The following is a 13,257-nucleotide window of genomic DNA, read 5'->3' on the forward strand; positions in this document are numbered from 1 at the left end:
TCATGAGGAGAGGAATAAACACAGTTAAGAAGTTTTTGAAATAATAATTAGTTCCCATGTTACAAAGGGGGAGGGGGATTTGTTTCTAACAGCTGGAATAGTTGAGTCCCCCCCAATTACTTTGGCAAATAAAAATCAAATGTTCAGAGGCGCCGTGAAAATGGTGGGATACATGCATAACATCAGCCTCTCTGGCTGCAGTTCGCGCTCCCGACACAGGGGGAACCAATGTTCACAAGGAAACAGCATTTTGCAGAAAACAGGAAATGTCGGTTTCCATGGATACCATGAGCCACAAACTTGCCTGCAGTAAATTTTCGGAAAAATGGCGAAAGGGAACGACTACCATAAGTACGATTTGGCCCGGCTGCAAGTAGAAATCGAAGAAGAAAGAGAGCTAAAGTGAGTGTCCCGCTCCTTGAGAAAATAAAGCTTTTCAGACATTTGAGACTTCAATCTAACTTTGGTTGCAGAGAGATGCTCGTAGGATCTGTGTGCGACTTGCGATGTACTGTGGCAGAACTGCAAGAAAGATTACGTAGTGTTGATGGGGAAGGTAAAAACTTTGTCTCAGTACATTATTTGCGCATTGCGTAAAACATTTCAAGCATTTATTTCCTGTAATTTTGATGATATTGTGAAAAGTAAAATATTTGAAACTCATGCATGCCGCACCCTAATCAGACAATTAATTCAAAATACCTGCAAAGGTTTCCTGAGCAGTATGCTGCACAGACATGGACACCAGATTGCCATCCACTACAAGGAGGACAAGACACCAAAGATCATTTCTAAAAAAAGTTGGTTACTCACAGACATATGCAAGCATTTTCATAGAAAGTTGAGCAGATGAAAATGTGTGATAACAGCAGCCTTGAAAGGATTATTAAGCAAAATCCATTAAACAATTTGGAGGAGTTTTATAAAGAGTGGACTGAGGCAAGAGTTAATGAAGATCTACACCTGATGTCAAAATCCTTGTGTCAAACTACTCTTGTCTCTGGTTAAAAGTCCTCTGTAGGTGAATGTGAAGTTTGCATTTAATTTGAACATTGGTCTTGTTAAAGAATGGAGAGACAATTTCCATAGTTGGTGATGATTTGGTGTGCCATAGTATCAGGTTGTGTTGGTCCAATGACTGATCACCTCCATGGTTCTATGGATTGATGCAATGTATTTAATTAACCCAGTCTCAATGGTGAGTTTCCATTACCTATAAGCATTGATAATCAAAATCAAAACCTGTGAAGGCTTGAAATATTTCTCTCTATATAATGGATTCACTTTTTAAAAAGGAGGTCAAACTTATTGAACTTTTTCCCAATATACATTTTTTTCAGATGTAACTGTGGAAATGTAAGCTTTCTCTCGTGACTTGTCTGTTTTTGTTGGTTATCAGGTAATGAATGGAAGACGAGGTTTGAGACACAAGTAGAACTAAATGGACAGCTAGAGAGACAGATTTCACACATTCAGCAGAGGCTGGAGATCATCAAAGGAAACCCCGTTGGTGAGGCTTCAATTTCTTTTAGTACTACAACCCTACCGGTTGTTTTGAAACTACTTCTCACTGCTTGTTTTGAAACTACTTCTCAAAGTAAAAACCTTAGTTGCATTGCTTTTAAGGGAATTAATTATTAGAACAGACTGGGCTTAAGAAGGCTGGTGACCCGCCTCTCGCCCGGAACGTAGCTGGAGATAGGAACCAGCAACTCCCGACCCCACTAGGGATAAGAAAATGAATGGATGGATGGACATATGCAACCAGCTTATTTATTATAACATAAGGGGTTCACTTTCTTAAATGAGTGACAAAAATATTGAGATGTAACTGCACACCCTATATTCAAGTAAACCCTTTTATACGTGTGCAAAAAGTTTTAATTTTTGCTATTATTTGCCCACCTACATTTACAAGTTTACATTGTGATCAAAATAATAAACTCACACTTGCCCTTTTTTCCCCCAGATCGATTGGCTTTTATCCGATTATACGAAGACATGGGACTTGTGAGTTGACTTTTGTTTCATCTATTGGCCTTAAATTTTTTGCAAAGATTTTATTATTTTCTAAAACCTATGATCATTCTGTCCACAGAGAGTATGCAAAGAACCACACACACCAGCAGAGAGCGCTAGAGACAGAGAATGAGTTTATAGAAAACAGCAAGTGTTGTGACGTCAGCTGCTCTCCTTCCTTGTTGATATAGGCTGCGAAAACTAGAGTTTAATCACAGCTCTGTAATCATAGGATTAACGACCATGGGAGAGTAATGCAGTCTAATTACAATGCTTTAACACACACACATACACACCCGTCCATGCGACACTGAAAGGTTGCACAATAAAGCTTAACCACCCTGGTGCCTGTAAGCCTAAACACACAACTAACAGATGCTCATTAGTGTGTCCAAGAAGTGACTGTGAACAGTTAACATCAGTATAGACTGAACGGCTGAGATGAATTTGGATTATCATTAGAAATTGTGACTGAATAATTTATGAGTCTCATCCATTTTTGTACTATTGTTGTCAACATGAACTATTTGCACATTGTTTGATCGTCCTGTACAGTATTCCACCGGGTAATTGGTCTTCACCAGAATGACATAAGAGTAATTTAAACTCTTCCTCACAGGAAATGCTTAAAGAACACCTAACAATTCTGACTGAGAAGAAAACTGACCTCCATAATCAGCTGAAGAACTGCCATCTTCAAATGGAACAGGAGGAAAAGGTCTGGGCCTCATTGTTCCTGTAGACAACGAGCAGTGGGAGGGATTTATAGGCATCAGAGTGTCTGCTGGTTTACTTTTGTCATTGTGTGTTAGAAAAGAAGCTTTAGAGTTTTTATTGCCCACAAAGTAGTGATTTCAGATACAAACAAATCCTAATTAGTAAAAAATTTAGTTCTTTGTTTATTGTTCTACTAAAATAACAGGGAGGTATCAGTTAAATACAGGCTTAGCACTCAGCATTTGTGACCAGTAATCCCTAATCTGTTGCCCATTACCACTAACACATATTAAGGGTTGTATCCATGAAGTGACTGTGTGGTTTTCTATTTCTTTCACTTCTCAGGCATTTCATAAAACCAATGATGAAAGGCGGGCATATCTTACAGAAATAGCTATGGTGAGCATTTAAAAATGTCATTTCTCTTCTCTGCTGTTTCTGCAAGGAAGGTCAGAAGTTTTTATGCAGTCTCCATGTTTTATGTATTTACTGCCTGCAGTTATCTTCTGTCCGTGAGCCGCAGAGACGGCAGTACGCCAACCAGCGACAGAGGGCACCAGAGAGCAAACAGATCAGGTTTGTAAAGTCCCACCTCTGATCAACAAAATCTTTATGTTTACGAGTTGGCAGTTTTAAATTTAGGTAATTTTGTGACAGTGGATTATTCAATGGGGATATATTATGTATTTTCCACGTATCTAGTACTATCTCATAACAAAATCAACTAAGTATGTTACTATCAGTTGTACGATCAGTGGGCACCCTGTAGGAGATTGAAGGATTTCTAAAACATGTGTGAAAGAATCAAACCAACTCTCCAGGTATGTTTTTGATGAGGGAATAAGATTGTAACATATAAATATAAAAAAAATAAGTTTATTTTACATAATACCCACCATATAATACAAATGAATATGCATTAAAAGCAGTATCTTTAAATTTAATGTTAACTGATTTTAGTAATTTTTTTTTCTAGTTTTACTTTAAAATAATTTTAATTTATTTCACAGAGGAAAAGATATCCATAGGAAAGCACAAGCTGGTTCTAACAAAGGAACGGAGGAGGGATTAACAGAACGTCTGAATGAAGGCGGTGGAGGAGGAGGTGGTGATTCAACAACAGAGAGAGGAATGAAGAAGAAATCCCAAAGGGAAAGCAGGTTACCAACCCTGAAGCATCAGGGAAAACATAAACCTTAACCAAAATCTGTTCCCAGGGATATTTGCAGGGTTCTTTTATTCGGGGTAATTATCCTTGTGCATTTCTGTCAGCTTTTTGTTTAGGCTTTTATTTATTTTTTTTAAAAGTCTGATTATATAATGATTTCAATACTTTTTCAAATGTACTTATATAGAACTATGAACCATCAGAAATCAGATATTTTTGCACGCAAGAAAATATATAGGCAGATATTTCACTCTTTTACCAAGACATTTGCAAAAGTCTTTCATTGTGACTTAAGAATGACTTTATTCTGCTACTTTAGAACTCAGTAATCTTGAGCACAAACTGCTTCCAGCCAGTTAGTAGTTGGTAGGTATCTGTTGTTTTGGAACCATCTGTTCCTGAAAACGAGTTTTGCAACGTGGGTCATTCACATCAAGGACTACGACTGTCATGAAGAGCCCAAAACTTAACTTTTACTTCAATTTATTCTAATTTATACACCTGTGCTGTAGAGGAAACCCTGTTCACTTAACACGATTAGTGTTTGTTTTGTTGCCAGCTTGGTTCTAAATCCAGGAAGCAGGATGTCTGTAGAGAACTTTCAGGATAGAAAAAACTACAGTGAAAGCCATCTTCTATTCAAGACAACAAAAGAGCTGATGCAACCAGAACAAAAACAAGTTTGTTCAGAGAAAATAAACACCTTTTTTTGATGTAAAGTTAGGCTCCACGTATTAGTTTAATCTATTGTGATTCTGGTGCTGGAAGTTAATGGAATAAACTTTAATTAATTAAAAGGATTTCTCCTTTTAATTTTTCTTTTTTTTTCTCTCAACATTTTCCTTCAGTCAAGTGAGACAAAAATAAATCTGCTTTTTAGTTTCATAGACTTTTGATATAGTTAGATCTCCATTCAGCTAATAATACTTTGACCTTTCATTCTCAGGACCCTTTGAAATGTTTAAGTAGTTCCATGTTTGTCTGTTTTTTTATTTGCTTTTACTTAATTGATTAAAAATATTCTAATATTATTTCAAATGACATATTTTGTTTTTATTATTGTTTCCAAACTGACAATTCTACCCAGTTTTTGTAGAATTGTCAGAGTTCAAATTCTCAGAATAAACACATTTTAGACAAATGTATTTCATTCCTTGTTAAAGTCTTCTGTAAATTGTAAGATGACAATTTACTTTGAACTGCCTTGTTGCTGAAATGTGCTAGGCAAATAAACTTGATCAATATATTTGAGACAGTTAAAATAAAAATATATTAAAAATAAGACTGATAAAGTGCTGATACATTATCAAATGCACTTGTATCTCATAAAGTAAAATGTTGCAAAATTTTTGTAGTATTTGTATACATAAATATATTTTGAATCTGATCTAATTTGATTCTCTTTCATGCAGAAAACTGGGTGAAATGCGAGTATAAGGTTTGAAACTGGTGAATTTAGCTGCTACATGTTAGGAGCCTGCTGATTTTTACATTTCTTTTACAATATTTTTTTTAAATACCACCTACTTCACACATTACGTAAAGAGAACCATATCCACCAATCACTCTGTGAAGTTGAAACACAGAGTAAGCAGTCGCCCCCATCCTACCCACTGACCATCTTTATATGTGTGGGTGTTAAGACAAAAAACAACTTTCCCTGTGAGATGAAGTAGTGTTCTGTAAAACTGCCAGAACCGTTTTCACAACTTTGTGTTTGAGAAGAAGTGTTAGGGATCATTTGAATTTTCACATTGAATAAAAAGGTGATACAGCAAAGAGCTAAATTAACTCATAATTATTGTATTTTGTTCTTCAAAAATGTATTAATTCCATTAAACTTTTTGATGTTTTATTTTAAGCCAGAGACGTCGGATCTGAATATTTGGTTGTGACAGATTATTTTTACATTTGCTATGTCTTGACATTCCAAGATCCATGATGATTTTAGGAGTGGAAATGATAAACCTGTATAGGACTTTATCAAATCCAGAAGACCCCACGGCACTTCATCCCACATTTTAGTCATTCATCCATTCACACACTGATGATGACTGGCTACTAGTAGCCACAGTTGCTCTGGGGCACCACCAGCAGTCAAAGTGGGTGAAGAGTCTTGCCAAAGGACAGACTGGGTTTGAAACCGACATGCTGTCATTTTTGGAAAAAGTCAACACTACATTTGTTAAAAGCAACCCTAAGTGATGTCACAAACCCAACACTGAAAACAATTTCATTTACTGTGCTCCATCTCTGGTCTTCATTTTTAGTCAGTGTGCCTCATGCTGTGTGCACCCTGCTTCCTCAAGATTAATTTAGACAAGAGCACCTTGTCGGGCCTCAGTTTGTGACGCACACTGTCTCCCCGTGAGTTTGTCCCCAAAAAGAGAAGACTGTACACGGCCAAATACATTTTCGGGGGAAAGGGGAAGGGTCCCAATCAAAGAATCCCCAGGACATATTATTCAATCACTGTACTTAAATGGCATGATTGGTTTATTTATCTTATAAATATGAAGATGTATAATATTTTTTTTGAATGAACAGACTTGTGACCTTCATAACAGAAATGACAAATGAGGACATCTGACTTCAGGTATTAATTGTTTAAAGAAGCTTTTGAATGTCTGACTGGCTGCATCGTTTAGTCTCGTGCAGCACACATACAGTATAGGGTGTGACAGGATGTTCGTCCGAATCCAGTGAATGAGCTCATCTCTGGAGGCTTTCATGTAGGTCAGTTGCTTCTATCTTTTCCTACTCAATGAGACTTTTACTGCTATGTCAGGAAAATATTAGATATGTCAACTACATCTCTCACCTCTGAGCTTTTTCCAAAAATTTTAGTGATAGTGTTAAAGCAGAAGCATGCTGTCACATATATCCAACAGTCTCCGGATTTGCAGATCAACACAGTAAATACATAAAATATAGAAAAATATTGGGCATTTAACAACAATTTTCTGTCTATTGTTTTGTATTGATAAGTATTGTTCAATAACAGACTAAATTCTATCAACATTAACAACTTTTTCAATTGTTAGGTTGGATTTTAAAACAATTTTCACTGTATAAATGGGATCTTTGTGTAGCCGGGGCATTATGTCCATTATGCACTCTTCCGGTTGCCCATATAAGTAAGACGCTGTTTTAGCGCAGCTGATTCATTACGGAGGCAAGCAATTGGTATTTACATTTAAAAGCGGGTAGATCGCTGAGAGGGTGAGAGTCCAGGCTGATTTCTCTGCAGGTATGGTTAACATGAAGTGTGCGCTGGGTTGAGAATTATTTCTGATGGCTCCATTTTATTGCAGGAAACCTCCTCTTGGAGAGGATATACAGAGTTCTGCTAGCTTTTAGCGAAGTTAAAGGCAGTTCATTATTATGTGGTTATTTAAAATATCTGTTTAATTTTATTCTCTGTTGTGTGCAGGTTGGCCTGCTACTGTTTCAGTTTTAGTTTGTTTTGGTTATTTATGGATTAAACTTTTTATTCTTTTGGGAGTTTTTATTGTTCAGCCCTCCAGGCTCGCTTGTAGATAACCTGTGCTGTCCCTGGTTCCAAGCTGTTTTATCTAGATTGAGGAGACTAGTGGGAGGGGAGTTTCTTGTTTTGTGTTATTCACCAGGAGTTTCTCTTTTGTTGTGCGAGTGTTTTTTTGTTTGGAACACCAGTTACATTTGTTTTTTTTAATTATTATTTCTCCCCCAAGCAGTCTGATTTTATTTAATCAAAGTAACTGGTCATCAGCGGTAAGGTTTCCAGGGCCAGCATAGATTTAGGACTTTAAAGTGGTTGATATTGTACAATAAAAATGAATTGACTATTTATGCCTAGCATTATTGTGATTAAACAAACTGTGGTTAATTTGCATCAGTGCCTCTGATCATTTTCTTTACAAACTTATGTGTGATCTGGTAAAAAGACAACACCAGAGGATTTAAGGTTTTTCACACATAACTAAGGTGGTAACCGAGGTCACATTTGGTTGAAAACTGTATTTTGTAATTTATTTATTAGAAAATGTATTTGTTTAATTGGACACAGTTTTTGTCAGAGTATGCTTTTGACTGTGAAAATAAGTGATGTGACTCCCCCACGCAAACCCCCCACCCCATCCATCGTCCTCGGGGCTGGCAAGCGAGGGGGATACGATCAGATGCATCCCCTTCCACGAGTGTGAAGTGTGGGTTCGCATGGAAATGAGGGGGCGCGGGTGCCGAATGGAAATCACGACTGAGTGACGTGAAGATGTGGGAGTGGGGAGGAGAGAGAGAGAAAAAGAAAGAGAAAGGGGGTGGCTGGAAGAGAGAATGGGAGGGTAAGCAGCTGCTACCCAGTCAATTTTCAAAGCACTGCCTCTTGATTATACACACGTTTTGTTTTGCCTGGCGGAGCACATCAACAAAGGACACTGCCACCGTCCAAACTGCGAAGAACCAACTGAACTCCAGTGTTTGCTTTCGCATCTGCCTAGAAGGAGTGCATTAGTTCAGACTGGAGGTCACAGTGACAGAAGCGTTAATTGCTCGCGTTGGTAAGTCTGTCAGTGCGCAAAAGTAATTAGTCATTTCTCTGCATTAAATAACTTTCCCATACTTTGCTTCAAGTTGTATAATCGTGATCTAAACATGCTGTTGGTTTTAGTCGGTGCATGGTGTTGTGGATAATGTGATTTAGGAGATGGATGAGGCTGATGTTTGTCCTGCTGAGTGCGCAGCTTCTGAGTATTTATTAATATTAATAAGTTAAATCGATTCGTGACTGTCGCTCTTCATCCAACTCAGACGCACCCACAGACCCACGGGGATGGACGTCATGAAGCACCCTGTCCACTCCCTGCTTAACAGCACTTAATCCGTCATTAGGGGGTTATTTTGAGACAGCGCACCGGCGGCACACACCGGCTGGCTGCTCAGTTCGCCTCTTCTGGTTTTACTTCGCAGCCTTTGTTGTTTGTTTTTATTTCCCCAATTCCTCTGCAGTGAAAAGTTTTCATCACAGCCCTCTTCCCTCTCCCCCCTTTTTTCGTCCCCCCCAGACAGTACAGCGGTACTCATCAGCTTAGGCAGCGAAATAGAGATGGAGCATTTCGACGACCGGGACAAAGGTCAGAGGCACGGCCGGTCCAACGCTAAGATGAACGGGGTGCCTAGCCCCACACACAGCGCCCACTGCAGCCTGTACCGGACCAGGACCTTGAAGACTCTGAGTGCCGAGAAGAGGGCCAAGAAAGTTCGCTTCTACCGCAACGGGGACCGCTACTTCAACGGGATCGTGTACGCCATCTCCTCAGATAGGTTCCGGACCTTTGACGCACTGCTAGCCGACCTGACCCGCTCTTTGTCTGACAACGTCAACTTGCCCCAGGGGGTCCGGACTATCTACACCCTGGATGGCAAGAAGATCGCTAGTATCGATCTGCTGGTTGAAGGTAATGATGTTTTATTGCACTTTCAGAGCTGGCACATGATTTAATAGGGCTCCCTAAACATGACAATTATCAACATAAACTCTTCAGAATAAAGTGTTCTAGAATGTCAAAGTTCAGTTTCTGAGATGTTTCTTTCCTGATTTTGCTTGCATTTCATTTATTTGAATGGAGCAAGCTCACATTCGCTACAGAAAATATTATGTTAATTAATGAAACTCAGCAGATAATGCTTTGCATCTGACGAGCTGAAAAAATATTCATATAAATTCTTAATCGCTATTATTAAATATGACTTAAATTACTGTATCAAACGTAAACATTTTTAGATATAGTTCACTTATTTATTTAAATGAATAATCTAATAATAATTTTCTAAAATGTCATTTTCATTTATATAAAATCATTAAAAAAGTCAATTTGCTATGTGACAAACAATAGAGAGAACCTGAAGTTGCCTAATTCTTCATAAACTTGAATACAAATTATAAAAACAAAAACACAAAAAACTTCTGAGCTCAAAAATGTGTCAAATCTACTCTTTCTCTAGGGCCTCAAGTTGTGGTTGAGTTTGTGTATGCCTCAGGATGCCTCTGCATCTGTTTGGGAGTCAGTTTTACACTAAAGAATCTAAAACATCTCTCATCCTTTCTTAAGGAGCAAACTCTTCATGACCGGTGAGCCTCCAAGAAATCTGATCTTGCCCAGCTCCCTTTCCTGATAAACTTTAGATGAGGCTAACGTAACGGGGACATTTACTTAGACGTCCCACCTTTGGATTAGACACGAATTCAATGGGATTTTCAATGTATAAAAACCTGAGTAAAAATGCAGCTGTTTCACATTATTTGGGCTAGTACATAAAATAAAGAAGATCTTGTTATTTGGCCTATTTCTTGTTATTTTTGATGCATTGGCTAAAATACTGACAGTGACTAAACGGTGGCTTATTGCAATATTAAAGCATTTTGCTATTCTGCACACTACTAGGTCATTCTTTGTTGAAAAATTAGAATTTACCCATTGGTATAAATGAGTTTTTTTGTGGGCTGTGCTCCATAAAAAATCAGTTCAAACCAAAGTATGTCATGCATTTGATGTCCATATGTCCAAACAGATGTACCCTTTGTTTCATGTCAGATTAGTTCTCTCTGGATAATTTCTCTTTTATGGCTGTCAATGCTAAAATGTCAGGAGAACTAATAAGAAGAACTATAAGTTGTTAAAATGAAACTCAATTTTTCATGTTTCATCTTTTTCCAAATGTTTGTCTCTTTCACAGGTGAAAGCTATGTCTGCAGCTCCATAGAGGCCTACAAAAAGCTGGATTACACAAAAAACGTAAACCCCAACTGGTCAGTGAATGTCAAGGCCTCGTCCTCTTCATCACGTGGGCCTCCGTCCCTGAGCTGTGCCAAAGCTTGTGCCTCAGACGGCCGAGAAGGCAAGGACTTCATCCGTCCAAAGCTAGTAACGGTGGTTCGAAGTGGAGTTAAGCCCCGCAAAGCCGTGAGGATCCTGCTGAATAAGAAAACAGCCCACTCCTATGAGCAGGTTCTGACCGATATCACTGATGCCATCAAGCTCGACTCTGGGGTGGTGAAGAAAATCTACACATTGGAGGGCAAACTGGTGAGTTTGCAGTATTAAAAGATTAATACGCTAGTCCTAATATTCCTTGTGCATTGCACTCAGCTTAAACACTGAGCTGCTGTTTAAGCATATCCTGCTAATAAATATTACTTGGTGAGATATATCATCTAGAGATGACAATGAACTTTGAACTTTGACTTTATTGTCCCTTCGACAAATTCTTTTTCACGTGTTTAACAGAGAAGACAGTACAACTAGAAGTTCTTTGAGTAAATGGACGAAGTTCTGTTCTAGTGAAATTGTGGGAAAAGCTTGTGTTAAGTTTTGTCTAGTTTGCAATAAAGACCTTGTTGACAAAGCAGCAGGTTAGGTTTTGCTGATTGTCGGGCTGATGATGTCATGTATGTAGAGAGTGTTTTACAATGGACCAAGCACACAGCCTTGTGGTGCTCCAATATTCATGGTCAGACCAGGAGATGTGGTTGAATCCACTTGTACTTCGTATAGTTAGTTTCTCTCTACCCTAACTGCCAATTGTAATTTGTGTACAGGCTTTTCTGATATTGTGTTTAATTATTTTTATGATGTCAGAACAGAAAACATTTTTTGTTTGCAGCATCATTAGCTCTCAGTGTTTGATAAACAGTTCATTGCATTAGTTTTTTAATATCTCTATTTTAACTTTTTATGCAATTTTGCTCTGTTAATGCTTTGTTATTCTTTCTGCCATTCATTTGATGTATTTTTAAGCACTTTGGATTGCCTTGTGTATAAGTGGTGATCTATAAATAAACTTGCCTTGTATTGTATAGGGACAGGTTGGCTATGTTGTATTTTTAGACAAGGTTTGCTGAGTGGTGAGCTGATGCTGTTGTTTTTATAGAATGCGTTTAGGAATGGATTAAACACAGACAGTGGTGCTGATGGTGAAGACAGCAGACGGGGTTGAGCGCATCCACACTTCTTGCTGTCTGTTTGCTTAGGAAATTGTGTAAAAAATGGGTGGATGATAAGGTGGTGGAATACCAGTTGCTACTGAGTTGAGTTAAAGGCAAGACAGAAGTCCACAAGATGTGTTCAGGAGAAATTCTGTTAGAATTATTCACCTTTATGCGCTTTTAAATTTTGGAGGCATCATTGGTTTGCTGTTTGAACTGACAATGGGGCTAAAAACTGAAACAGTAAAGTTTTAAACTGCTTTTTGATTCTTCACTGGAGGTTTTTGCATATCTTATCTGCAGAAAGAGTTAGTTCACGGGCTGCTGCTTGAAGAGCGGAATTAAGACTTCAGAATGTCTAAATATTTAATGAGTACTCTTTCATTTTTCATTCCACACCTCCAATTTTATGGATACATCTAAATTTACAGTTAGAGCTATGAACAGAAAGAGTGACGAGGAGGTCACGTTGAAAGAAATCCATGAATGGAGTCGCTCCCACGCTGCAGCGATGTGTGATTTGTGCAGATCATTGTCTCTAAACACAAAAATAAATCAGCGTCGAAAAAATAGTCCACCCACCAATTCAGCTCCTACTCTCTCAGAACGATACACATTTTCCTTACTGCATTGCTAAAATGAGGACTGGGTCTGCACTGCAGCTGAATCATGTCAAACAAGCCTTCTTTCAGGCACATGTTGATGTTTGTGTGTATTCATAAGCAAAGAAAGAACACTTTGTGTCCTCCAGCATGTTGCCGTTTTATTTTTCATATTTTTTTCCTGTTTGGATTCATGCCACCTGTCTCATGCATCACCATTTTTTCTCTGTATTTTTGTCTGCTCCCCATTTCTCTGTCTGCCTCTGTTTAGGTGATGCTGAAGCTCTAAGTTACTGAATTCAATGACACTGAGCTGCTGTCATCCTGTCAGCAGCGTTATTCTCTGTTGGGCTTCTTGACATTTTGTCAAGAATTGTTGTTTGGAAAGAATTGGGATGTAAATGACCAATTAGTGAATCATGCTCATGGAAATGTTCTTTGCTCTAGGATCTTTTTATGCTCAGTAACGCTTTTAGTAAGCTCTTATTTTCATGTCATTTCATCTCTGTCTGTTTAATGTTGCATTGTTAGCTCAGCAGGATCCTGACTCCAATTAGATTCTAGTACCAGCCAATGAAATCTGAGGATCAGGTTTTCCTAGAGAAACCTTCTGTTGGGGATTAAACTCGCCACATTTGCATAATACCCACTAACGAGCAGTTTTCTTGGAGATTACACAATAAGTACTACTGTTGCTGCGTTCATCCCTCTGTGATTGGAAAGGAGGCTGTTTTGGTGTGCTATTTTTAGACATGGTATTGATTGAACATGTAGGCATGGTAACAGAC

The 13,257-nt window shown here is 38.3% G+C and overlaps 2 protein-coding genes across 7 annotated transcripts in view; both read left to right on the top strand.

Annotated features, from left to right (window-relative positions):
* Positions 1-274: 274 nt before the first annotated feature.
* ccdc169 (coiled-coil domain containing 169) lies at positions 275-4,934 on the top strand. Of its 2 annotated transcripts, XM_055051546.1 has the most exons (9): positions 275-402; positions 474-556; positions 711-800; positions 1,400-1,510; positions 1,970-2,010; positions 2,639-2,737; positions 3,082-3,135; positions 3,236-3,312; positions 3,747-4,934. In XM_055051546.1, the coding sequence occupies exons 1-9, from the start codon at positions 326-328 to the stop codon at positions 3,934-3,936; spliced, it is 822 nt and encodes a 273-aa protein (XP_054907521.1). In that variant the 5' UTR covers positions 275-325; the 3' UTR covers positions 3,937-4,934. The 2 variants fall into 2 exon arrangements, with proteins under 2 accessions (XP_054907521.1, XP_054907522.1); XM_055051547.1 differs by lacking the exon at positions 711-800.
* Positions 4,935-8,278: 3,344 nt separating this feature from the next.
* Positions 8,279-13,257, top strand: part of dclk1a (doublecortin-like kinase 1a) — a 56,935-nt gene continuing 51,956 nt past the window's right edge. For 2 of the 5 annotated variants that reach the window (XM_055051301.1, XM_055051302.1), the window contains exons 1-3: positions 8,279-8,442; positions 8,947-9,339; positions 10,619-10,968. In XM_055051301.1, the coding sequence (XP_054907276.1) occupies positions 8,988-9,339; positions 10,619-10,968 (702 nt within the window). In that variant the 5' untranslated portion in view covers positions 8,279-8,442; positions 8,947-8,987. Of the gene's footprint in view, positions 8,443-8,808; positions 9,340-10,618; positions 10,969-13,257 lie in introns of those variants that run through there. The other 3 variants (XM_055051307.1, XM_055051305.1, XM_055051304.1) reach the window with 2 other exon arrangements.

The sequence above is a fragment of the Poeciliopsis prolifica genome, unplaced genomic scaffold (genome assembly GCF_027474105.1).
Source record: "Poeciliopsis prolifica strain line A6 unplaced genomic scaffold, Auburn_PproV2 SCAFFOLD033, whole genome shotgun sequence".
NCBI classification, from domain to species: domain Eukaryota; kingdom Metazoa; phylum Chordata; class Actinopteri; order Cyprinodontiformes; family Poeciliidae; genus Poeciliopsis; species Poeciliopsis prolifica.